Genomic DNA, 27,500 nt, shown 5'->3' on the forward strand with positions numbered 1-27,500 from the left:
ACACACACACACACACACACACACACACACACACACACACACACACACACACATATTTATATAAACACAACCACGTCACACTTCTGTTCCGACACTCCTCTTTATAGCACCGATTATGACATTTCTCTTAAAGACAGAACTGGCATCTGAGTTACTGTTTGAGCCAGAAACAAGCCCGCAAACGCTTCATTATTTCAGATCAACTCATCAGTACGTGACCCACCATCTTGGGGAGCCTCTGGGTGCCTCCGGCTCCGGGCAGCAGACCCAGCATCACCTCAGGAGTGCCCAGGATGGTCTTCTTGCTCTTGGTGGCCACACGGTACTGGCAGGCAAGCGCAAACTAACCGGCAGCAAAAACACCACAACCAAACAATAAATTAACCAATAAACCAACATATCACAGATCGCTAGATTTAGAATATTTGAATAATTTTATGCATAAAATCAAACATATATACACATTTACACACGCACACACTCTTACCTCCAAGCCACCACCCAGACATGAACCATTGATAGCTGCCACAACGGGGATGGGTGACTTCTCGATCCTGTCAAACATCTTCTGGCCCTCCTGAGAGAGTGTGGTCACCTCCTCAGCACTGTTACATGCCGAGATCATGCTGAGGGGGGAAACAGACTTTTTCAATCAGTTACTATTACTGAAGGTGTCCTGTACTACTGTTAATTAAGTACAGAAGTCTGATTGCACAGTGATTTTATCATCGCTCACATGGGTCACTCACGGCCTATGCTTCTAATGCTCTAATTTACTATCCTCACACACACAAGCACAGGACTCTTTGCACTATCCACACATGCACATGAACACTCTTGCACTACTTTCAACACTGTTACAAGTAATGCACACTGTTATATAGTGCCAGATATATCCTGTACCTGTAAACACCCCAATCCCTGTGTACATGTTCTCCCTATGTGTATTGTGTGTATTGTGTTTATTGTGATTCATGTATGTATTTTTGTGAGTTAAGTTAAGTGTAAGCTACTGGATGACCTTAATTTCCCTCGGGATAAATAAAGTATCCATCTATCTATCTATCTTTAGAGCTTAGAACATATTATAGGCATTTTAACATGGCGCACTGTGTACAGGAAACACTCATGAAAGGGGGAAAAAATTACTAAGGGAAATGGATTCCAATTGCTTGTATGGCCTCTAGAACATTGTGAGACTATGACTGAGAATTCAGCAGGCCAAGGATATTGTGAATGAAGCAAAGTAATGTTGAAGTTCTGTCCACGCAATCACATGGCATTCGTAGGAGTTCGATTGGGGCCAGAGAGGAAGACATTGAATGGGTTCGTATCCTTGGCCTGACTGACTGACCACTAACTACCAGGGGGAGACACAGTTCCAGATGAAGATCATAGGCTTACAATAGATCAGCTAAACAAAATGGAAGGCTTTTGTTTTGTGGGTGTGTTCGAGGCAGCGGAGGGTGGGCGTGTCTTACTTGATGTCGGCCCCGGCGATGAAGCAGCCGGGTTTGGAGGAGATGAGCACGGCACTCTTCACCGCTGAGTTCCCCCAGATCTCCCCCATCACCTCCGTCATCTCAGCCTGCATCTGTTTGGACAAGGTGTTTACCTGCACACACACATAAACACACACCATTAGGACCAGAAACAGGGAAAAACATATACACATACACAAACACACATTTTCTAATGTATGCACGATATCACACACGCACACGCACACGCACACCCACACACACACACACACACACGCTGTATACAAACAGAAATGCGTTTAAAGCTTGTCAAAATGTGGACATGTATTATGATGTATTATGATGGTGATGCAGCATTTCAGGCTGACCTTTGAGCTTGGGTCATTCATCCTGACGACAGCCACATCACCTTTAACCTCATAGCTGACATGGGTGCGGGCTGGTGGAGAGAGGGAGAGGAAGGGATGGAGACACAGAGTAAGAGAGAAAAATCATTACATCATACAATGTATGCACCGGAGAAACAGGAGGAAGTGAAACTGATGCAAGCCCAGGTGCTTACCCAGCATAGCTGCTGATGACGACAGGCCTCTGCCGCCTCCATGACCTGAAGAGCACCAAGCAAAACAACACGGTTGAGGTACCGCACAATCATAATAAAAATGTAGGAAGGGATGACTGATTCAGGCAGTACGGCGGAAAGCCTAAATGGGAGACCCACATGTTTAAGCAGAGACAAAAGGCAAAATGTGCCATGTTGCACCTACCATGTTGCCCCTACCACCCCTCAATCATTCATTCATTCATTCATTTCACATATAAAAGGTAGGATGCTTGGGCTGGCAAAACAGCTCTCCCATTGATCACCCCCTTTAGGACAGACCTGGAATTACACTAGCGAACCTTGCCCCAGATGGAGACAGGTCAGGCTTGACCTTTGCCCTAGACTCAAAATCAAGTGACACTGAGACACATTGCCAGGCAGGGATGCATGACCATATAAAAACACACAGTGTGTGTGTTCTATTCTTTGTGATGGGTGCTCTTACATGTAAGTGAACTCTACCTTCAAAAACTCACGGCATGTGTGTATACACAAAAACTCTGTACCCACCTAGACAGTTTAAATCTCATGCTAGGGAAGAACATGCATATGCATTGCATAATTTAAGAGACAATGCTCACTTTAACATTGAACCCAAAGGAAAGTAAAATACATTAATTCAAGTGTGGAAGAACATAATGGATAAAACAATATAAATGTAAGAACATCAACGCTGCTGATCATAATCTGACAGACAGTACGCATCCTCCTCTTGACATCAATTCTAGAATTAACCAATGACCTCTTTGGAGGTCACAACATTTCGCTGCAACGTCACATTGGACCACCAAGTTATTGACATATAACATAGGGCTACGTGAACTTTTGAGACCATCATTAATACGGTAGCGTCACTATCGGGATACAGTTTTGCAGGTTAAATAATGAAATGATAACGTTTGGTCCTTGATTGAATGTTGTACGCTAGTGGAGGATAAACACATTTGACTTCCCAGTTCATAGGCTGAACCAAACGTGGTTAACGTTAATTTAATTTGAGTGACAGTATAAGTAACACTGCAGAAATAAATATAGCATTCTATCGCCACTAAATAAGAAAATATAAGCTACTTCATACAACAATCGCTTATTAAATAATGCATTGGGGTACACAATATTTCTATTATGGACCTCAAGGAAGTGGGTGAAAGTTCACCAAGTTATGCTAGCATAGCAAGCTAGCGACTGCTAGCTGACGTTGCCGCTATTTTGTTAGCACGACCAGGTTCAAGTTCACGAAGACTTTTTAACCACAAATTTGCAAACAAAGATTAAGACCAGATCACTGAGGACCACAAGCAGATCAGTACGGCCATACCTGAAAAACAGGAATATTTGCTGGCCGAAAACCTGGTGAGAATGCCCACTGCTCGTACGCCTGCCATCTCAGCTGAGAAATCCGATGACACAAGCTAGCGCTGAGACAGCCGAAGTGCTAGCGAACCAACCGGAATGAGGACCCCTAGTGTTGCTAGAGGTAGCCAAGAAGCCGCCTTTGCCATTCTGACAACGTTTATATGAAAATTAGAATTCACAGAGGGCAATACACGAGTTTGAAAAAAATACAACTGTATTTATTTAGTAGTTTATACGTCTGATATTTTTTTGAGTCCGTAAGCACAAAATATGATTGATACATAAAGGCATTCGATAAGGGCATCATACGTCATGTAGCTAGGGACTTCTGAAGAGAAGTATTTTTGTAGTCAGAAACTGAACGGGCAGAGAGAAAACTAGGCAGTGGGAAAGAGCTTATCACTTGACAAACTAGAAAGGTGAGTATAATTTGTGGATTAATGTAAGTTATTGCAACGTTATTGCTTTCAACTTCGTTGGTAGTTCTCCTTACGATCATACGTTTTGAAAACGTCTTTGTACAATGACTTGCACTGACTTGTTAGCACCTACTGCTGGGTGCTGTTGAGCTAGCGAGCATGTTTGTGCTACCGATAACTTACTTAACTAGCCAGCTAGCTAGCTGGTTGATGCTAGTTCTGCGTCACCTTTATATGGGAATTTGGGTCTTTTTGGGCAGTTGAATTCCTATTGTTGTGTTTAAGATCGTGACTTGGCATGTGTTTAATTCTGTTGTCTATGACTTGTGATCTGCTTCATTGTGCCCTATTCAACCCTGAGATCGGATGGATCTAGGTGAAGGGTCACTGGGACTTGTGGGCGGGGTCGTCACACTGTCAGACAGACTGTAGCATCCACAGTCCTGTGTCACTTTTGGGGGGACTGATTTCAAAGATTCAAAAATGTCTAAATTAAAGTGAATTTTGATATTGAGACTGTTATATTCTGGTGGCATGATACAACTTCATAGCAAGACTAATTACGGCTGGGTTGTTTTTATCAAGAGGATAACGTTTCAGATCGTTACATCTGGCAAATCTTCTCCCACATATTTTTACCGACTTCTAATGTAGCTTTGGTTATCGAAAGGCATCATTACAACCCTCACAACTGTACAATTGCCACAATTGTATGATTTTCAATGTAGGCTACTGTATGTTGTATGAGTTGTGTAGTTATGAGTTAATTACACAATCTTGTCTTTCTAAGGTCAAAATGACATCCATGCTGATGAACTCTGTCCGGAACTGCCCGGTTAACAGTACCTGGGCCGTGCAGTTCGGTAAGTGCCTACACACTTCACATGGGCCTATTGCCCATGGACCCATCTAGTTATGCTAAACATATTTTTTTTGGTGTGGCCATTAATACTTATTTTCACTTTGTTGTTATCTTCCATGTTCCTGTTCCCTGCTTCTTACCCCTTATAGCGACTCGTTCTCTCAGTACATCATCTCAAATGCATGCAACAGGTAAGAACACATGAGAAAGTTCAATCTTAATGTTTAGACATCACTCGGTAATCACCATCAGTTCTCAGATGCAGTTTACATGCATTACAAAGTTTGTTATTATAGGAAGGTGCCTTCTTGTTTAGCTAAATTAGAAGCATACATGGGTACACTTCTTTGACCTCTACTCTGTCCCCCCCTCTATATTCATAGTAACTAAGAGCAAGAAGACCCTTGCGAAACCTGGCGTGAAGAACATCGTGTTGGTGGAAGGAGTGAGAACACCCTTCCTGCTGTCTGGCACCGCGTAAGTGTGGAGGGTGACATCCTCATACATATAATCCCACGCACATGCTATGGAAATTGTCATGCTCAGAGCACTAAGTTTGCAAATGCCAGCCAGAACCCCATACAGTCAAACACAAATCATCTATGATGGTTGATATTGTTGCAGTTAAAACTGTTGTTTTATGGCTATCTTATGCTGTACTTGTTATGCCATATTCAGTTTGTTGATTTACTTGTATCCTCTTTTCAGGTATGCTGATCTTATGCCTCATGACCTTGCCAGAGGAGCCTTACAGTAAGTGATTGTTTTCGGTGATCCTCACAACAATTAGCCAAAGTAGTTCATTCCAGCTGGGGTGGCGAAAGCGCTAGAGCATGTTGGAGGCCCTTCACACATCATTTGAGATCACAGGTTCTTGTTTACATTTCATTTCAAGCCAGTTGAAATGGTGTCATACCACACTATCAAATAGAAACATTTAAGTCTGCATGGCTACATTTAGCTAAGATACATACATACATCTGTGTAACATGTAGAGTATGTAAAAATCCATAAGCATGCAAGTGCTAAGACCTGTGGTGTCACTGATGACTTGTCTCAGTTATGAAAGCGGAAAAGGTACTTTCTGAAAGTAGCTTTGTCCAAGTATAACTCTGTGTCTATAAATTGTTCCCTTTGGGTCCTACTAAGGAGGTTTAGTCTCACTAGCTACCTTCCTCCTCCAGGGGTCTCTTGACCAAGACCGGCATCCCTAAAGACTATGTGGACTACATCATCTATGGCACTGTCATCCAGGAGGTCAAGACCAGCAACGTGGCCAGAGAGGTGCGTCTCTTTCCCAGGGCACCACTGTTGTCACGGTGTTGACCTTCATTTATGCATTATTGCGAATTAAGTCTCTTATTTTGCCAAGCAAGGTTAAGGCTTATTTTTCGTCTGCCTTTGGGCAAACTGTCTCCCGTTGACCTCGCTACGATCATTTTAGCTGCCAGTTTCCCATACGCCTAGAATAAAGCCCATGTTTGTGGTTCAATGAGACAAAGAGGAGATCAGTGTTTGGATTCTGGTGGTCTTGGCCATGTGGTATAATCTAGCCCTTGCTGGTATGCTGTGTGACGAATGCTTTGCCCCTCATCTCCAGTTGGCTCAGATTGGCTCTTCTATTCTTAGCCTAGCCCCTCGTCTGGACAGACCTGTTTTTTCCATTGCCACAAGGTCACAGCATAGCTGTTATCCCTCTGGGTATTACCTTTTCACCCAAAATATTTACACTTGTGTATTAGCAGTAGGATTGTATGTGTCCTGCCCTGTCAACTGTTTACTAAGCGCTACACTTGCATTGGTAAAGTCAGGTATGTCCCTGTATTCAGATTTTGTACCCCACTTTGCTGCAGACAGCTGCCTGTCAGTATCCTAACTCTCCTGTTCTCTTACTGTGGACTGCTCTGTAAGGCATTGTGCAACTCTTTTTATAGATGCACAGAATTAATGCATTGCTACGGTATTCTCTGTCTGAAATGGCATGCGCAGACATGTGGCCCTGTCACCCTATGTTAGGTTTGCTGAGTCAGTATATGACTCACATACAATATATATTATGACACAGTATATATGAATCATAATATGTGTGTGTGTTGAGTGTTTGTGTTGTTTATGTATCCTTTTGTTCCTTCAGGCTGCGCTTGGTGCAGGTTTTTCAGACAAAATCCCTTCCCACACAGTCACCCAGGCTTGCATATCATCTAACCAGGCCATGACCACAGGTATGGCTAACACCCCCCCCCCCCCCACCACCACCACCACCACCATGGTACAAAGACTAAGACACTTGCTTATTACCTGCAATTTACTTCATTTATAAACAAACAGGTGCCAAAAAAAAAACAGGTGCATCAACTTTGCACTCGGCCAACCACAACATATTCACTTATAAATCTGCTTCAATTGTACATTTGTGCAGTTTTATAATTCAGTCCAATGAAAATGGCCTACATGTAAAATCAAGTTTATGTGTCAAGTGATGTGTTGGTATGATGGGGCATTATGCTTCTGTCTTTACTCACAATGACCACTACAAGGTCCTGCCACAATGATGGTATGTTTCGTGTGATTCAATGTCACTCAGTGACTGATGCAGGTATTCTTTTGTGGTTGTTGTATTGCGTTCTGCAGGTGTGGGGCTAATCGCAGCGGGCCAGTGTGATTCAATAGTGGCTGGCGGTGTAGAGTTCATGTCCGACGTTCCCATCCGCCACAGCCGTAAGATGAGGAAGATCATGCTGTCCCTCAACAAGGCCAAGACACTTGGCGCGAGGCTAGCGCTGCTCGGCTCCATCCGGATGGGTCACCTCAACCCTGAGGTACTACAACTACCAGCATGCACCTCTTTACTAATACCCCTACTTTCTGCAGAGACACAGAGTTAACACCGAATGGCAAATGGGGAGAAAAAAACTGTTGGATTGAATTGGTAGTATGTTAAGCTTGTGGCACATTAAGTTTAAGTTTAGGCTTACTGCTGCTCTCAGTCTTTTTGGATTTGAATATTCTGGTTCCGTTTCTCTTGATGGATTATACCGTAGAGCTCCCAGCATGCACTCGTAGAAGAAACTACCCAAACTATACTATGGAAATTCACACAGATGTGTTTTATTTAAATATGGAGAAACCAATGCAAATTAAATCCATTTGGAGTCTCTTGAGTGGAAAGTTGAGGAGGAACTTTTTCCTTTAATACAAAACACGAGGCTTTCATAGTTCCCTTGTGAAGACAACGTTGTTGTAGTATTTCACTTTTCTCCATGGACCACATCAGAAGCAGCATAATTCACATTGGACTGCTCAGAAACTACATCTCCCATGATTCTCTTGTTTGAGTCACTAAGTTTCTATGGTTTGCTCCACAGCTGCCTGCAGTAGCTGAGTTCTCCACGGCTGAGACCATGGGTCACTCTGCGGACCGGTTGGCGGCTGCATTTGGTGTCACACGGTTGGAGCAGGATGAGTTCGCCCTGCGCTCACACACCCTCGCCAAGAAGGCCCAGGACGCCGGGCTTCTCAGCGACGTCATCAGCTTCAAAGTGCCCGGTAACACAAATGACAAGCTCAGTTTTTGCCACTCACCTTTTCAACCCTTGTCCTTCTTGGTTCTCTCACTGTATCTAACCCATCTTTCTGAGTGGTGTAGTTGTATTCTTATCGGTATGGCTTTTTACATTTATAGTCAAGCACCAACACCTCTTGTCTCTGATTAGGTAAGGACATTGTATCCAAGGACAATGGCATCCGCCCAAGTTCCATGGAGCAGTTGGGCAAGCTGAAGGCAGCCTTCATCAAACCCCATGGCACAGTCACCGCTGCCAACTCCTCCTTCCTGGTGAGCAGCCAACCTACACCAACTACCTACACCCAGCCAATCTCAGAGCACTTTTATTTTATCACTTAGATTTTTATTGTATTTACAGAGCATACAATAGAACACAGAAAAACAAAAGAAAAAAAAATAATAACATAAAAAACATAAAACTTGTGGGATAGTACATTGGTAAATGAAAATTAAAAATGTTTAGTTTGTCAATCTCAGAGCACTTTATCTGCAAACTAAACTTATACACATATGACTGCCTTCAGATTTTACCACTGATTACAGACGACGCACACATACTGCTAAAAATGTTGTACTTGTAAAACCATAATGCATGATTATTTCACCTCATTTATTTGTGATATTTGCCATTTTGATTAGTTTATTTTGTTCTGTTGCATTTCTTTATTTGTATCTGAACAACTAGTCGATGTAAATGGACAATAGAAACAAAGCTGACCTTGATTTGTGTTTGTCAGACCGATGGAGCCTCTGCTGTCCTGATCATGTCGGAAGAGAAAGCCTTGGCCATGGGATTCAAGCCAAAAGCCTACCTCAGGTACACAATGCCTGCATAGATGCACATACGACGCACTAAACCAATACACAATAGTTTAACAAGTACATGTCCTCTACACACACACACACACGCTACAGAAGAATACTATTCATTAGAACAGGCACCCCGCACTATTCCTCAGACGATGGTGCTGCAGCTAAAGGATCTGCTGGAACCGAAGCTTGTGGGATGGGCCAAATGCACACACGGTTCTTCCACACAGAGCTTCTCACTAGTCCTCATTTTCATGAAGATGTCAGTAAACGTTCTCTCTCCGAGCTACTGTCTCAGCCTCTACAGCAGTGACAGCATCAGGCACAGCAGGATGGCACACAGCTGTCACCCTCTACATGCTGTACTGCAGCAGATCCACAACCATGATGTTGGTTAAATGTCATATTAGTCTTATGTTTTCCTTTGTACATGTGGCCATGTTGCTGTAACTCCTGTTTATTTTTGCAGAGACTTTGTGTACATGTCCCAGGATCCCAAAGACCAGCTACTGTTGGGGTAAGTGTGCTGTGGTGAATGACACGGGTGCCATGATAACTGGCCATTTATTTTTTTTAGTTGAACATTTTTAGTTTCATTGTGGTTTATTTTCCCTGCGAGTGTGTGCATAAGATTATCCATTTGACACACACACACACACACACACACGCACTTTTTGTACAGGTACGTGTTAATACCGCTTTGTCCTATTTCCTCAGGCCCGCCTATTCCAGTCCTAAAGCTCTGGAACGCGCCGGACTGACAATGGATGACATTGACGTGTTTGAGTTCCACGAGGCCTTCGCTGTAAGCACACGCACGCACGCACGCACACACACACACACACACACACATGCGCACACAGACAACTAGACACTATTATGTAAATGTGCGTGTACCTGCGTGGCAGCATCCGTCTTAACATATCAGCAATTATTGATCACACTCAGCCAGACAAATCCATCTTCCACTGCTTTATTTATGGGCATGTTTAAGAGTGTGTGTGTGTGTGTGTGTGTGTGTGTGTGTGTGTGTGTGTGTGTGTGTGGGTGTGGGTGGGTGTGGGTGGTACAGTGTGAGTCTCAGCGGGCTGTGCTGGTTTCTGGTTTTCTGTGAATTCTACTGTAACACCCCGCCCCTTTTCTTTGCTGTGCAGGGCCAGATCATGGCCAACCTCAAAGCCATGGATTCTGACTGGTTTGCCCAAACTTACATGGGAAGGAAGTCTAAGGTAAGTGTGTGTGTGTGTGTGTGGAGAGGGAGACATTCTGATTCTGATTTATGAATATCTGAAAATGTTTTTAAGTTGGTGTATCTGCTATTCATTGTGAGGTATGACACTGTGTGTGTGTGTGTGTGTGTGTGTGTGTGTGTGTGTGTGGGGGTTTATTTATTTATTTACTTTTCAGGTGGGCGCCCCCCCAATGGAGAAGTTTAACCTGTGGGGGGGCTCTCTCTCTCTGGGCCACCCGTTTGGAGCCACTGGCTGCAGGCTGGTCACCACTGTTGCCCACAGGCTGCAGAAGGAGGGGGGCCAGTATGGCCTGGTGGCAGCATGTGCCGCTGGTGGACTGGTACGACACACACACACACCTACGCACGCACATTCATAAATACACACACGCACATTCATAAATACACGCACACTAAATATACCCTGTAATGAAGACCCATACACACACAGTTAGTGACATTCGCATATAACTCCTGTGTGTAACACACATACATGCAGGGCCGGGCCATGCATGATTCCTGGGCCCGGGATATAATTATTTCAACGGGCTGCTGAAACACCTGCTTTATTATTATGGCAACTTGGCCCTTATCAAAATACAGGCTTGTATGTAGTGCTGTAGCGATGCGTCGATGATGTCGACGCGTCGATTTCAAAATTACGTCGACGCCATGTTTTTACGTCGACGCTTCGCCACGTACACGTGGTTGACCCAAACAGAAACAAACATTGCGCAAGGACTGAGAGAGCAGAAACCCAGTGAATTGCTTGGCGCCATTAGTTGACATTGGCGATCTAACGTAGTGAATCATGATACATAATATAAGCTGTTAACGTTAACTTACGGCTGCAGAACACGGCAACCAAGCACGAACAAACTGCACGGAGAGCTAAGAAGATAGTTAGCTAGCACCACAGAAGTTTTCAGAGCTAAAGCTGCACAACACACTGAGCAAACGTTAAATTAATGTAACCAACGTTACTTATTGTCCCCTTCACGAGAGACAATGTTTTGCGTTTCTATCTCCTCTCTGAAACGCCCCCCTTGTCTCTCGTATTTAACGTTTGTTCAGTTGGTTGTGTAGCTTGAGCTCTGCGCACTTCGGTGGTGCTAGCTAACTATCTTCTTAGCGCTCCGTCAGTTTGTTCGTGCGTGGTTGCTAGTAGTTAACGTTAGCTAGCGGCTAGACAGCTGTGTCAGTTTAGTTAACGTTAACTTGCGGCTGCAGAACACGGCAACAAAGCACGAACAAACGGCACAGAGAGCCAACTCATGCTGTGGTCATTTACGAGTCAAACACATAACATTAGACTAACGTTGGCCAGCTTATAGTATGTTTCATGATTCACTACGTTAGATCGCCAGTGTCAACTAATGGCGCCAAGCAATGTCCAGGCCAGGGCTGCACATAAGGTGGTGCGCAGTGCTCATGAATGAATGTTTTTATGAGCACTGAAAACATTTAAATTAATAATGAGCACCACATCCAAGTGTGATAGGGCTCATTTGAGTACCAAACATTTTTACTGTGCCTCTAGATAAACATGAAATTAATTGTTGGACTTTTGCTGTGCAAAACGGTGCATTATTAAGATTTTTTTGGTTTTTATTTGAGATACATTATGGTTTTAATCGAGCAACAGAAAAATGATCGTTAGACTAATCGTCCAATTAGTCGTAAGATTAGTTGACTAATCGATAAAATAATCGCCAGATTAATCGTTTAGAAAATAATCATTTACCCCCAGCCCTACTATGAAATCATATCACATTAGTAGCTTACCCTATTAACTCATAAGATAATCACTTCCAAACTTTAAGTTAGTAAATGTCAAGGATTTGGATTTGAGGAGTTGTTGAAAGTCTAAAGTTAACATTGTGTAAAACACAATCCGCTGACAATGACACATGTAGGCTAAGTGAGCGAATGTCAGCCTTTTTTTATTGCAGCTCAGGGCTAGCCTGGGTGCCATCCGTTTTGTACGCGCTCCACTGAACAAACCGTCTGGGATCGCTCAACCCGGTTTGGTCTGGTTATGATGTCACATAATGAGCTGAACCATGTGGCCAACCAACTGCCGGCATGTTTCTTGCACACGAGAAGCACAAGTTGATAAATTAAACTGTTTCCAAAACCAGTTGGTAGCAGGGCAAGAACGTCTTTCCCGGAAAGAAAAGCTTTCAGTGCCTCATATTGTTCACGTTTTTAGCTCTGAAATTCCGTCTAAATTAGTGAGAACAGACAAAATCGCTTCCGCGTCGGCCATGTTTATTTTAATGAGAAGGAAGGGACCAATCAGCGCACTCGGTCATATTCTGAACGAATATCCAAATTCCAAACCAAAGCGGATGGAGCGATCCCAGACCGTTTGCTCAGCGACGGCAGCAATCAGTGGAGCGCGTGCAAAACAGATGGCACCCAGGCTAGCTCAGGGCGTCCTTTTCAGTTGGAAAAAGTTCAACCAGCTAGCGTTAGCCTGTGCAGTAGTAGGCTGTTGTACATGATAAGGGCCACATGTTGACTAGGTTGCAAACATACCAACAATGTCCCCACCTTGCACTTCTGATATCTCAGTATGTCCCTTGCCTGCATAATGTCATATTTTTTTCTTATTTCCTTTTTGCCTATAAACTCCAAATTTGTGATTTTAAATTTTGACTGCTTGATTTTGTAAATAAGAAGGTGTGGACGAAGTAAGGTACAGCTACCCTTAAGACCAAACCATTTTACAACATAATAAGGGGACATGTTTAGGTTACATATATTACATTTATAAATTGACTGCAAGCTTAATTTACCTGACCTTTTACCTTGATCATTTACTCAAACAAATAATGCTAACACTTTCTGAAAACATACATTTGTAAGTATTCTAACATTCATGAGTGAAGATCACTCTCTCTCCTGGTCCAGAACAACTTAACTGGTTTAAACCACCAGACGACCTGCATACATACATGAATGCATATTGATAGTTGGGGACAAATTGAACTTGAATCTGTAATATTCCCAGCCTTTCTCACATGAAAAGTCAGTAAAGGGGTCATGGCAGAGCCACAAGGTTTCCCTCTTGTGGCATCATTTGGCAATAAACACTGGTGGCCCCATTGCTGCATGCCACACACACACACACACACACACACACACACACAGGTATATACACAAACACACACACCTCCTACAAACACTGTGCAAGCTGTACTTCTTTTATGTTTTGCAGGGACATGCCATGGTGATCGAAGCCTACCCCCAGTGAAGCGGAGACGACATGGAGCAGTTCAACCACACACACACACACACACATGTGTACACGTTACAAGAAGAGATTCTGTATATAAACACACCGCAATGCCTTTGAGGAGGGAACTCTCTCTGTACTGCTGGTTAGGACATGGTTGTAATTTATGAAGGCATTATGTATGTAACAACACTATCTAAGTGTTTGAGAACGGGCGCTCAGGGTGGGCATACAGCTGCATGCAGGCCTAAGCACTTAACTCCTTTTGGATTAGGACTCTGTGGTAGCAGTGATTAACGTCGCCGCAAGTGCACAAAGTTGCATGCACTCGCCTCATCGTGCTATGCCTTTGTTTCTTCTTTTTGTAATGAAATTGTTCAAAAAAATCTGATTTAAAATATCTGTATTAAAGAATAGTAATTAACATTTATTATTATTGTTGTTACTACTTTTATTGTTGTTATTATTATTAATATTATTATTATTTTTGCTGTGTTTAGTACCTTCATGAGAAGACACTGTAAGATTACATCCAACACACTTGACAGTGTCAAACACATCTGCTTATCTTAGTGAGTGTAATTTAATTTTGAAATTAGCTGATTTATTTATTTTTCATTTGCTTTAAAACACTTAAACAAGCTGTTTTTGCCGCTGTTTTTATACATTTCTAAAATGGATGCCTTAGAGAAAAGAAAAACACCCTGCCCGACTCACCTCATCTCTGTTATCATCAACAAATGTTTTAAACACAGCTGTTGTGTTTATCCAGCCGTCAGCCTCCAAAGACGCAGCACCCCTGACTATTAGGTGTTTTGTTAGTATTACCTATGGTGGCAGAAGTTAGTATGAACTGCCAACATCGCTAACAGCTGCTTTAAAAACGTGCCAGCTTCATTAAATTATTTTTAAACAAATTTATCTTTGGTTTTAAAACCCGCCACGTCGCCCCCAGCCTCTGTTTATGTTGGCTTATTTGTGCAAAAGTTTCTGAAAAGGCTTTTCAGTCATCTGGAATGGAATGCGCGCGTGGAAAAAAACGGTGTTTTCATGGGTTGGCAAAATGAAGTGAAAATGTAAATAGCACTGGTGTGTCAAGGAAGGGTTTTGTTTTAAACAGCCTTCAAAAAAAAAACTCGCGTCACGGAGCAACCAGCCGCCGCGATCTCTCCTCCGCCTTCGCGAGTGCTTTGATCACGCGTTCGCCTTTTATAGTGTTTGACTGGAGAATGCACCCGCTGCTGTCTGTACAAATCTGCTTCACTCCGAACGGAGTCAATCTCGGAAGGAGAGGGAGAGAGGGGGGTGTAAACTCCCTTTAATGTCGTCCTGCTACACTACTTGCATACAGGCGGTGGGTCGTTTCCCTGCACCTGGTGTATGGAAGAGAGAAACCATAAGACTCCATGCGTTCCTCCCCCGCTTTTTGCCAAGTTTATTCGCGCGGTTCCGCTGCAAGGCTCCTCTCCGCTGATGTTGAACGCAGCCTCTCCTGACAGAAAAAGAAAACATGCACCTGAAAGATCCCTGCCTGATCGCCATGAGCCTACACCCCCTGCGCCTTAGCGCGCTTATGGAAAGGGGAGCATATTTATTCTGACTTTTAAATGCTCATTAAATACCTTTTAACAACTTTTTTTTTTTTACAGAAGCATCTTGTTCGTAGTTTAACCGGGGTCTTTCCCTGTTGTGAAATGTGTGGGGAACGGGGACTGATGACAGGATGATTCTTAACTCCAACTGACAGTGATGCGCGTCTGCGCTTCCTCTGCCACTGCCACTGCCGGAATGGCAAGGGGTCACAGACACCGTAGCGCTCTCACTAGCTTCTGCACTAGCCTACAATCGCCCTAAACGTGGCCGCTCATTAACACTAAACCAAAAACTGCCTCGTTATGCCTGTAATAATAACCTAGGCTTTATATATATATTTATATGGAGTAACACTGCAGCACACTCATGACAGTCACTGTCACAACCCATTAGTCTGCTGTGCAGTCATGAGTTTTAATGAAGGCTTGCGCCATGGCAGCCCAAAGTGAGGAGTTTGAGCCTAGACTCTTAACGACCTCCCTAATTACTGCTGGCTGCCTGTCTTAGGCGACACGTAGCTGGTGTGAGTGGCAGGCAGGGACCCAGCTCTACCTGTCAGGTGTCTGTGTGTGTGTGTTAGGTGAGGGCACACACACACACGCACGCACTCTTCTGCTCATTGTTAGTAACCACTGCCAGGCAAGCCACTCGCCAATGGAGTGTATGTTTGTGGTGTGTGGAAGACGAGTGGTGGTCTTGTGCAACACACTTGGCAGCACTAGTTGGATGTGGAGGAGCTTCTCTATATACACACACACACACACACTCACACTCACACACAGACACACACACACACACACACACTCACACTCACACTCACACACACACACACACACACACACACACACACACACACACACACACACACACACACACACACACACACACACACACATAGCACCACTCATCTCCATACATTTATTGCTTGGGGGCACCAGGTTCTTGCACGAGTGCCTGCACCTTCTTGAAAATGGAGACTACACTACTCTCTCGCAAGACACTGTCAGGTAATGGAGTGTCTGTGAGTGTGTGTGTGTGTGTGTGTGGGGGGGGGGGGGGGGGGGGGGGATATGGTGTAAGCTGGGGAAGAGGAAGGTGTGTGGAGACCTGGAAGTAAGTCTTTAGAGGGATGGTTGTCTGACTCCACTTCTTAGCTCTCCAAATACTACTGATAGTCATCTTACAAATCCTCTTCATTGTGAGGTGAAACCCTGTTCCCCCTGAGCAGCTACGCCCATGTCACATTAAAAAACCCTACCCTGGTGATGGTTCTGGTGTGTCAGATTAAAAGACCCTACCCTGGTGATGGTTCTGGTGAGACAAGAACTTTGATAAACAGTCTGTGGCTTGAAATGACATTTTATTCAGGGATTCAAAGTTCCTCTGAGCTGATGCAATCGTTACCTTTTCTGTTCACACTATTTGCCCACAGGGTTGAGTACAACAAAATGATATGATCCAAAGGTGTGTGTGTGCTTGCTTGGTGTGTGTGTATGATGTTTTAGGTTTGACTAAAGGTAAGTCTGACCAAGTAGGTCTTTAGTGTCAATAAGTGTGTGTATGCGTGTACTCATTCAGTGCACTTGTTTTGGTTTGCCTCTCTGTGTATGTGTGTGTGTGTGTGTGTGTGTGTGTGTGTGTTTGTGTGTTTGTGTGTGTGAGGTATATTCCGAGGTAAACTACAGAGAACATGGGTGAGTGGAGAAGGGCAGGATGTTTTTGCTGAGGCTCAGAGGATAGTAGAGTTGAATAAAATGTTCGTACATGCCTTTATGTTGTGTTTGTGTGTGTGTGTGTGTGTGTGTGTGTGTGTGTGTGTGTGTGTGTGTGTGTGTGTGTGTGTGATTTGGGGTGAATTCTACAGTGGGTGGGAGAGTGTGAAGTAGTGTGTCTAAGCGTGTGGAGAAGAGCGCAGGAGGAGATGTGTGCTGAAGTTTTAGGATCAGGTAGAGCGGATGTAGCTGCCCACGAGTTACAGGATTCCTTTGTTTGTACTTGTGTGTGTAGGTGTGTGTGTGTGTGTGTGTGTGTGTGAAAGAGAGAGATTACGTAAAGTTTGTGTAAGGTGTTGCCGCTGGAATTCTTTACTGACTGAATGTGCCTCATGGCCCTGAGTCAGACTGGTAGGGCCAGTTAGTCAGCTACTGCTCATACCTGTGCGGGTAAATCCAGAATGTTATCCAGAATATTCAGGACAATTCTATACATATTATTCTAGAGTGGGAATCAGTATTTGCACCACTAGATATGTGTGTGTTTTTTAAGAATAATGGTTAGGGAGTTTTACTCTTAATGACAGAATGTGATTACAAGTTTTGTTTGGCCTCACAGATTGCAGATCTGAAAGATTTGAAAGACCCTGAGTGAGTTGCACAGTCGTATCATGAGTGACCTGTGTACAAGTGCAGTCATTCTGTTGACTTGAACCTTTTGTTGTGTTTGGTGTGTTGATCTGCTACCTTCTCCATTTTGATCACAGCGAGGTTAATTTATGTGTGTGTGAGCTGTGTGTTTTTAGAGGCTAGATTGAGATACTCTGAGGGAGTATCACTGGGCTTATTTGTGTGAATATTAAGCCGGCAAGTATATTGAGGGTTAGGGTGAGGGGAGTGCGCCAGGATGTATGTATGTGTGTGTGTGTGTTTTAATGATGAAGTTGAGGATCTCTGCGGTGCAATGTGATGTTCGAGCATCTTTGTGTTGGTAATTGGGTGCAGAGAGAAATGCCTTTCATTGGCGCCATGGTTCATCATACCCTGCTAAAGCAGTCTAGTGGGAGAATATATTAACTGCTACAGCTTCTCTCTTTTTTCTTCTCGTTCCTCTCTCTCTCTCTCTATCTCTCTCTCTCTCCCTCTCTGTCTCTCTCTCTCTCCCTCTCGCTGATTTGTAAATTGTATCGATTGGGACCGGTGTGGACTGGCATGGTTGAATTTATAATGAAGGGGGGATTTATTTCATTTTAAACAGAGAGCTGACACAATTCTCATTAAGAGAGCTAAAATCATTACCACCCGTAACGCCAGTCCTCAGACAAAAATCGAGCAACTGTTAATTTTTTAGTGAAGGGAACTGGGAGAGAGGTGTGTGTGTGTGTGTGTGTGTGTGTGTGCGTGTGTGTTTGTGCGTGTGCCTGTGTGTGTGAGTATGTATTATTGGGGGAGGATGGGATGTGCATGTTGGATGCTGGAGCAATCGGGGGGTGGTAGAAAAAATATATATAATGAAATAAAATGGCCGACATGAATTGAGAACGAAGTGTCAAATTCTGTCAACAAGACGGCTCTCTGTCAACGGCGAGAATTTGAGACATTAACAGCTTCTGTCATTCTGCTGACAAAATGGTGGCAGATATTTCCCAGGGTGCCTACATGACTGCTGGCGTTTGTCAACAAGCTCTGTCAGGGCAGCAGCGGGCGAGAGCTGGCGGTGTCGCTGACAGGTTCCATACCGGGATCCCATGAGCCCTCACTGTGGGGGGGAGGGGGTGTGGTGTGGTGTGGTGTGGTGTGAGCACAGAGAGAAAGAGAGAGAGAGAAAGAGTGAGAGAAAGAGAGAGAGAGGGGGGGGGAAGGAGGGAGGGAGGAACAGGAGGTATAAGAGGGAGGTGAGGAAGGATGGGTGCATTCGGGGTGGGGGTGTTGGGGGGAGGGGTGTGGTGGTTGGTGTTGTGCTCCCATCTCCATACAACATCTTTCATATGAAATTGCAAGGGAGGAAAATGAGCTGTCACTCCAATTCCCAGGATGCTTTGCTGTTTAGCATAACTGCGCTGTGTGGGACGATCGGTGTCGGACCGACTGACTCAGACAGATAATTAAGTAAAGCTGCAGTTTTCCTTCCCCTCCATTCATCCCCTCACCCTTCTCTTTCTCTCCCTCTCTCCCTCCCTCCCTCTCTCTCTCGCTCTCTCTCTCTATTTCTCTCACTCTTTTTGTGAGACGGGCTCATGCTCCCTCCTTCATTTGCATTTTTCGCCAGAGGCAAACAGTTAAGAGCGGAGTCTGCTGGAGAGGGGGTAAGAAGCCAATTAGTCAGCTGGATGGATGAGTGACTGACAGCCCACTGGTACCTGAGTCCCACTCTACATTTAATTCCTCCTTCTCTCTCTCTCTATCTCTCTCTCTCTCAATCTATCTCTCTCTACCCTGCCCTTTGCCAATGTTTGGACAAATATGCTGCTAACAGTGCGCCACTGTCTCAATGTTCAGGAGTTTCTTCTTTCTTTCTCTCCATCGCTTTCTCTCTCTCTCACTCTGTGTGGTCATGGATCCCCGCAAGCGAAGAAGCCTTGCTTTTTGTTTTCCATTTACTTAGTGTCTCTCCCTCTCTCTCTCTCTCTCTCTCTCTCTCTCTCCCTCTCTCTCTCTTTCCCCACCATTCTCTCCCAACAGAGCCGGAGCTGTGGCACATTCGGCTCCCTGCTCTCCCTTTCCCCAGATTTCCCCCCGAAGCCCTGAACTGATCCCAGGCCAGCCATGAGGCGCAGCATCATGTCTCCGCTGATGTCCCCCTGAGTACCCTGACTGGCAGAACAGCAGGCCCTCTGGCCTCAAACTCTCCTCTGGAGAGCTGTGCTGCTGTCTGCCTGTTCCATCAGCCACTCACTCAGTCACGCAGTCAGTCAGTGAGTGCAGAGCGGAGTAGAGCCTGTCTCACACAGGTTCCATTTCTTCAGGGGTATCGTGTAAAAAAAAAAAAAAGATATTTCGTTGTAATTTTTATCATGTTTTATTTCATCATATTGCTTTGTGCAGCCTGAATGGTGATCTCTAAAGCTCTGTCTGTCCACCTGACCCGCCTCTTCCACTTCCTCACCTTGGGGTGACAACAAACATGAACTAGCCCTCCTCCCCACCACCCAAGTCTATCTCCCCATCAGAGATCAGTCTGATGTCGTCATGAAAACTGACGTGCTCGACGCTAATGCCTTCCAGCGGTCTCCGCCAGTGAGGGTTGGAGAGTGGTGGGGGGTACACAAGCCCTGAGGGGGGGGGAAGACCACTGGTTGCCGGGTGTTTAGACGTGCTTAGATCGACGCTTTGGAGGAGGAAAGCACATTGCAGACCTGAGGGGTAATTTCTCCCTCAGGCATCTTCTCTCAGGCTAGGGGGATCCTGAGAGAAGCTAGCGCCAGAGCTAGCCCGCCGCTAACTGCATCAAACGCAGCAGGGCTCAGATGAGATGAGGCATGATGTAGAAAAGGATTGCTGAATTAGCAGATGTCCCGGGGTTAGACGCACCTGGATATTTCACTTGGCCAAAGACGTGCTTTGGTTTCTGTGAGCACTAGGGATACCACCTCTTACTCACCAAAAACAAAGCAATACATTTAAAAAAAAAAAAAAATCAATAAAACAAAACTGTAAAGTAAAACATTAAAAAGGGTAAAGTACCTTACTAGGATAAGCAATTGAAAAAGGAACTGGCTATAACTGTACATAGTATCCATGGTAACATATGAACACACTGAAATATCAGTTTACATTAGTTGTGGGTGCATTTAAGCCACTCACAACTAATCACACACAAGATCACACACACTAACATTGTCTGTTTAAAATGAAACAGAAATGACCAGGTCTGATAGTCTCTGTACTTGTTCTATGCTGTGTTCAAACCACACATGGTGTGTGTGCATGTATGTGTATGTGTATGTACTTCTTTCCAAATATCCACTTCAAACCAGAAATAGTTTGTCTATAGATATAACTTCTTTTTTTAAACAAAATATAATATGATGAAATGATGAGACACCTGACATAGCATACCTGCCTAGCTTAGCATGATTAGCTGATTCTGGATGAAGCCAAATACCTTCAGTAACATGGAGGACTGGGTGTTGGCGGCATGACCTCGGTGCTGAGATGGAGACAACATCTCCCAAATAACGAGGGCAAAGTAGAGAGGCAGCATGGGAAGAAAAGTGGAAAGTGTGTGTGTGTGTGTGTCTGTGTGTGTGTTTGTGTGTGTGTGTGTGTGTGTGTGTGAAGAAGAGAGAGAGAGAAGTAAAGCCTTTTTTTCCATCATTACTTCGTCCCTGGCCCTGCGCGGGCTTGCTTCCTGCCCTTCACTTAATTAGTCTCTTAGCTGCTCTCACCCTGCATCTCTCTTTCTCTCTCTTCATCTTTCTACCTCTCCATCTCTCTCTCTCTCTTCAACTCCCTACCTCTCTTTAGCGCTTTCTCTCTCTGTCTTTTTATTTCTCTACCTCTCCATAGCCCTCTCTCGCTCTCTTTCTCTCCTGTATCCTCTGTCTCTCTCCAGCACACATAGACACACATTACCAATCGGCCCCATGGTGCTGGAAGGCTCTTTATGTCTGCTATATTTCTCTCTTGCCCTTCCACAACAAACACAACAACACCAACACACTCAGCCATGAAAGTTGTATCTCTCCCTCTGTGTCTTTCTTTCCCTTCAGTCTCCTGGCAAGTCTGCTTCCTGGGCCTTCCTTGTTATTGGCTGGGCCGGGCTTCTTCGGATTCTCCTCGGATTCCTCTGCACTCTGCTTCTCTCCTCTGTCACTCAGTGTCTGTCCATCTGTTTCTGTCTTTCCCTCTCTCCTGTCTTTCCTTTTCCTTTCTTTCCTAAAGCTCATAGGCATATTCGATTCCCATCTGGAGCCTGTATGCTGGAATAATGTTAGACACTGAGGGTCTGGTACCAAAGGTACAATTATAATTGTCAATGTCACATGGGGTTGAGGTGTGCTCTTAGTTGTATAGAAACTTTGCATAAGCCACTTTTTTCATTTGAAAAGACTCAAACAAATGTCCTACAAATATTTTCCATCATTTACGTGAATGGGGTCTTCTGGGACCCATCTGAACATGCTCATAACCCCAAACAGTCTGTGACAGCGTACTATATGTTGAGCTCTGACTTCCTTCAAGCCTCCCTTTAATGCTTTGTCCTTTTTCTTCTCTTGCTCCCCCCCCCCCTTTTTTTTTTCAGGGAATGAGGGGAATCTGTGTTAGGGAGTGAAAGGATTCTGTGTGTGTTATGGGTTGGTTGACTGACTGACTGACAGTCTGGCACCCCCACCTCAGTCTCAGGAGGCCACATTACATTAGACATGTCCCAGGTCTCAACACACACACACACACACACACACACACACACACACACACACACACACACACACACACACACACACACACACACACACACACACACACACACACACACACACACACACACACACACACGTGCACATACACACACGTGCACATACACACACACACACACACACACACACACACATGCACATACACACACACACACACACACACACTCACACACACACACACACACTCTCTCTCACAACCACACACACCTGCACATACATACCCTCATGTTTAACGGTAGCCAGCGGGTACAGTGTAAGAGAGTAAATCTCACTCTCCGACAAGTTAAGAGATGTTTTAGTGACAGACATAAGCAGCTATGGCTTTTAGCTTCCTTTGCTAATGCGCCTGCCTCCCATGTCCCATGTTACAAGTGTGCTTGTCTACACAACTCAGGTTGCCATGCACGTATACATTCACAGCAATTAAGAGGCGCTCTTATGTTGGCTTCGAATGGAATGTTTTCATCCATCACCTCCTTACTCCCAATACCTTTATAAACGCACGGACATATTTGTTTTGGTTTTCGTGTTGTAGTTTAATAATGTTATTCGAGGGAATTGTTTTATTCATCACCTACCCCTCTTTTTGTTAAGAGAATTTCACGACAACCTGAATACAAAATATGAAACGGAATTATGAAAGACGCATTATAATATTGATAGTGTCATCAAAATATAAAGTAGCCTTGTTGCTAATTTTCCCCCTTCTTTGATTGGTTACAAAGGAAATGATGCAGCCCATAGCAGAATCTGATGGTAAGGTGAGGCCGTAAAAATAGAGACATTACGCCAGTTAGACTATCTATATATTTTGAGCTAGAATTCAAGGGCCAGCTGAGAAGCACTAAAAATGTACCTCAGCATAATACATCTTCATTAAACAGTGGAGATTATGCCATCAGGCAGAGATATCGGTATGTTAACTGTCGTGAAACACAAGGTCATTAGGCTACAGGCATGTAGGAACATCGTGTTATCCCATAAAAATAAAACATATATATAAAAAAAATACAGAACTTAAATTACTTTAACAGCGGAAAGCAGTTATCTGTAACACGCGAGAAGACGGCAAGTTATTTTAAGACTTGAGACAGTCAGAAGATGTCGCTGTGGCCACAGTAATGAGTTATGAAACCATCATTTTTGTGGTTGTCTCCAGTGCAGGATTGAAATTCAGAACCTAAGGACACGGGGCTTGATAAACAAGGCGTGAAGCACAGAAGGAAGGCCCACTGAGCACTTTAGTGTGGGAACAGCGGTAACGAGGCACACGTGAGCACCTGTCGGAGTGAAGCGGAAAGCTCAAAGAGCCACGAGAGCTTCGAGGTTGACCGAATAAAATAAACCTTGGCTTGTGGTTACCGCAGACGCTTTCGTGGCCCCCTTTTGGTTGTCTGCTCGTGCGTGGTCTAGGTGCTGCGGGGTTAATTATCCCGGCCATTCATCAAAACCTTGATCCGCTAGGTGGCATTCAGGGTCTCGAGCCGCACTATACTGTCCCTCCGGAGGGGGCTTCATCTTCAGCACGGGGAATGTTCAAGTCAGCGCGCGTAAATATATCTGAAGTTTCACCCGGCGGCCCAAGTCACTAATACTGCGCCAAGTCAGCCTTTCAAAGACACAGAGGCTATGAAGACATGTGACCTTGCTTGGAAACACAAAGATTCCCCGGAAACCGCCGGAAGAAATGTAAAGTAGAATTAAAGGCGGACCATTAAAGGCTATTGATTTAGCGGCCAAGGCTGAGTGCCTATGGACAGGCTACCTCGAAGTGCTTGGCAATTGAAGAAATGCATCACACAGAGTCGCGCAGCCTACACATAAGGCAACCCCTAAGCGCACCGTTGACTCACACTCCAAGCAGAAGTGACTTCAATCATGCAGCATTTTATTTGTTTATCCTGGTAGAAAGCACTCTCTCTTTCGCTCTCTCTCTTGGACTATCACTTCATTATATTTGTATGAGTCCACAGCAAAATGCTCAGCCTTTGGGTCCTCTTGAGCCTCTTAACCCCTTCTCTCTCTCCCACCTCTCTCTTTTTCTTACTGATCTTACTAGAGGAATACAGGATGATCTGCAGGAAGACTGTATTTCAGTATTCCATGTCATCAAAGCTCTATTTCATTTAAGTAACACTATGCAACAATTTTACACATTTTGAGGTATGTTTTTTTTAGGCGACTTACTTTTGGTACGATCCTCAAATTCATTTTTTAATAGCATATGGTCATGTGAAGGACAGATAAACACCTGTGTCTTTCCCACTAGCCATCCAGGATATGCCCTGTGTAGTTCTGTGTACCGGGCTGAAACATGGGCCTTGACAAAAGGAAGAAAAGCTTTCACACACAAGACATTTCCAGCTATATTGCCAAATATACACTAGTTAGTGTGTTGGCAAGCTTCTACCAGTGTCAGCTGGGCTGTTGGTGGTGCTTGCAGGTTTTTTTCATTCCTTTTAGGTAGTTAGTTTACTCATTTTGGAACAGAACTCCATATTGCTGCTTTAAGGCCCAAGTGTCTTTGAACATGGGCCTTAAGTCCGAATTATGCTCTGTTTTAGACGTAACGCGTAAGCACGTAAGATACACAACCCCCCCTTGCGCGGTAAAATACCCCCCCTTGCGCGGTAAAATACCCCCCCTTACGTGCTTAAGTGCGTCGCCCAAAATTCCTGACTATGCGACTAAAACACTACGGCCCTACACAGCTCGCAAAGTCTGTGATTGGCCGGCTACCACAGCCTTTCACAGAGTCTCACGTTTCCGTGTTAATAGCATACAGTCTTTTTTTAGACACAGATATTTTTTTAAATCATGAATACCCTGCAGACCGTCTCACAAGCCTTTTCTTATGGATTAGGAACAAGCATAACAGAAGAGGTCCGAAGACATGAACTCCTTTACAAATCCTCTTTAAACACTTATAAGGACGCTCAAATTATCGCGAATATCCCACTCTCACCCGCGATTGTTTGGAGAGAATGTGGTTCACGAACAAAGGTACTTTCATATTCATTTTCCGCCACTTGTAAGTCATGGCGATATCTTTCATTGAGTTCATATTGACGTGAATCCATCAATTGCACCAGCGAGTTTGATAGAATGAGCCCGGTCTGCTCATATACAAAAGTTAACAGTAACCTGCCGTTACCTTGTGGCCAGCACCATTGTAGTTACAAGCATTGACAACATGATGAGATTCTATCGCCGTTTACCACCTCATCTTTGAATAATGTAACTCATAAACACATCGTTTTAAAGCCTGTCGCAGTCATTAAAAGATGTCAATAAACGAACTTTTGCGTCATGTGCTGTCTTTTTCGCCACTGGTAGCCTACTGAATTGCCAACATTTGTATTTTGTGTAACACATGTATTCATAACATCAAGCCTTTCGCCCACTACACTTTCATGCTCAGGTACGTTTTTTTCCTTTGTCCTGCTGCAATAAATAGGCTTACTTAACTCAAAAATAAATCTACAGTTCTGGCGTCAATTTGCTTTGCAACACGGCTCTGCGTCTAAAACGAACCTTAAATCAAAACTTGTCTAAAACAAGTTCCTTGTGTAAATTACGTGCTTACGCGTTACGTCTAAAACAGAGCATAATTCGGCCTTAAGTGTTCACTCTGTGTGTATGTGGAGGTGTACCCACATTGTGAACTCCTATGCCTGCACACATATGTAGACAATGGGGGCGTGTCTAAGAAACAAAGCAGAAAATTAGATCACTGTGATTCACACAAGTGGCAGAAGTCAAACCTTAAGGGAAGAAAGTTATGAAGGGTTTATCTGAGGAGATCAAGTTAAAAGGCTTTGCGTGTGTAAACTTGCGCTCTCATGTGTGGATCCCAGAAGCGATACGCTTTCATAGCTGTAAACTGCAAAGACCCAGGGCGTGTCTATTAGAGTGGGAAGGGTCAGTTAATCCAACCCGGGGCCCAACGTCTTTGATTGTGCCTGATTATTTATTGCGAGGGCCACTGATCAGACTGAGGGCTTCCATCTTTAAAGAAGAGGCAGAGTATCCATCCAAAGGACACAGAGTAAATGGATTATTTATATCAGATTAGCACGAAAACGCATTTACTGACACCACAATGCCATGTCTGAGTCGTGTGTGTATAAGTGTGCCTTGGTGTGGGGCCAAGAGGAGTCTGAGTAAATGTGCGTGGGTTAACTTGCTTTCACACAAACACACACACAAACACACACACACACACATACACACATACACACACACACACATACACAGTGAACCCACCAGCAGGCCTGGAAACCTCCCCATTAGCTGCTTCAGTAGCGATGGCAGAGCTGCAGCGTTCTATCAGGCAGCTGACAGGTGAATTAGCGCACGGCTCTTAGCGGGCGGCGTCACTATGACAACAGCCTTAGGCTCCTGATAAAGATCGGGCGCCTCGCTCTCCGGCGCGTGCTGCCTCTCGCAAACCACGCTAATGCCGGAATTGAAGTGACATCTTGTCAAAACAATAGTTTACAAAAACGTGAAGTTCTGTGTGTTCCACCTCAGAAAAAGCCATGAGAATTGGAGAGTTGGAGGGTATATCTTCCTTTTCTTCCCCACCCTTATTCTCCTTCTTTCCCTCCCCTATTCTCCTTCTTCTCCTCCTCCTCTCTTTCTCTGCCTCTCTCTTGTTGCATCTGTGTGCGTGCATGCGTGTGTGTGTGTGTGGTGTGTTTTTTATGTGTGATAGTGTGTGTGTGTGTGTGTATGTGTTTTCAGTCTTGGCCATATAGATTTCTGTTTCATGTTTCTCCCTGAGTAGCCTTCTCTGTTTTAATCTGTCTCTTCTTCAACCAGAGCGGAGAGATGCTCAAAGCAACTCCGTGGACCCCCTGCCGTGTGTGTGTGTGTGTGTGTGTGTGTGTGTGTCTGTTTGTGAGTGTGTCTGTGTCTGCGTGTGGTGTTTTTTTCCGTGTGGCTGTCTGCGTTGGGCGTGTGTTCACTTGGATGAGGCCACAGACAGACCGCTCGTCTGAAGGCTTGGTTTCCCACTCTCAGTGAACTTCCTCTCAGTTTGGTTTGCTGGACAAGTGCTGTGGGGTGACATTAGCCACACAATGACTATTTTAGTATTACACCACAACACACACACACACACACACACACACACAGTCACAGATCAAACACACATATTTGACTCATTTCTTTCATTGGTATTCCTTGACTGCCTCTGATGCCA

The 27,500-nt window shown here is 44.4% G+C and overlaps 2 protein-coding genes across 2 annotated transcripts in view; one reads left to right on the plus strand and one right to left on the minus strand.

Moving 5' to 3' along the window:
- hadhaa (hydroxyacyl-CoA dehydrogenase trifunctional multienzyme complex subunit alpha a) overlaps positions 1–3,521 on the minus strand; it is a 9,825-nt gene extending 6,304 nt beyond the window's left edge. The window contains exons 1-6 of the mRNA XM_080833482.1: positions 3,404–3,521; positions 2,044–2,088; positions 1,850–1,920; positions 1,482–1,615; positions 488–626; positions 224–343 (exon numbers count right to left, since the gene is read on the minus strand). Of these exons, the coding sequence (XP_080689608.1) occupies positions 224–343; positions 488–626; positions 1,482–1,615; positions 1,850–1,920; positions 2,044–2,088; positions 3,404–3,470 (576 nt within the window). The 5' untranslated portion in view covers positions 3,471–3,521. The remainder of the gene's footprint in view (positions 1–223; positions 344–487; positions 627–1,481; positions 1,616–1,849; positions 1,921–2,043; positions 2,089–3,403) is intronic.
- Positions 3,522–3,769: 248 nt separating this feature from the next.
- Positions 3,770–13,999, plus strand: hadhb (hydroxyacyl-CoA dehydrogenase trifunctional multienzyme complex subunit beta). The gene is made up of 16 exons (XM_080833227.1): positions 3,770–3,860; positions 4,651–4,723; positions 4,872–4,913; positions 5,106–5,199; positions 5,431–5,475; positions 5,907–6,006; positions 6,857–6,944; positions 7,354–7,541; positions 8,088–8,268; positions 8,436–8,557; positions 9,025–9,104; positions 9,567–9,614; positions 9,815–9,902; positions 10,252–10,326; positions 10,505–10,669; positions 13,552–13,999. The coding sequence occupies exons 2-16, from the start codon at positions 4,657–4,659 to the stop codon at positions 13,585–13,587; spliced, it is 1,419 nt and encodes a 472-aa protein (XP_080689353.1). The 5' UTR covers positions 3,770–3,860; positions 4,651–4,656; the 3' UTR covers positions 13,588–13,999.
- Positions 14,000–27,500: the final 13,501 nt, after the last annotated feature.

Source organism: Sprattus sprattus (assembly GCF_963457725.1).
Source record: "Sprattus sprattus genome assembly, chromosome: 2".
Lineage (NCBI taxonomy): Eukaryota > Metazoa > Chordata > Actinopteri > Clupeiformes > Clupeidae > Sprattus > Sprattus sprattus.

What these genes read in the sequence shown, in the direction of transcription:
- hadhb (XM_080833227.1), top strand. Translation starts at nt 4,657, where the DNA reads ATGACATCCATGCTGATGAACTCTGTCCGGAACTGCCCGGTTAACAGT. An exon ending in TTCCTGCTGTCTGGCACCGC is followed by an intron (nt 5,200 to 5,430) that starts GTAAGTGTGGAG and finishes TCCTCTTTTCAG; the next exon opens with GTATGCTGATCTTATGCCTC. An exon ending in CCAGCAACGTGGCCAGAGAG is followed by an intron (nt 6,007 to 6,856) that starts GTGCGTCTCTTT and finishes TTGTTCCTTCAG; the next exon opens with GCTGCGCTTGGTGCAGGTTT.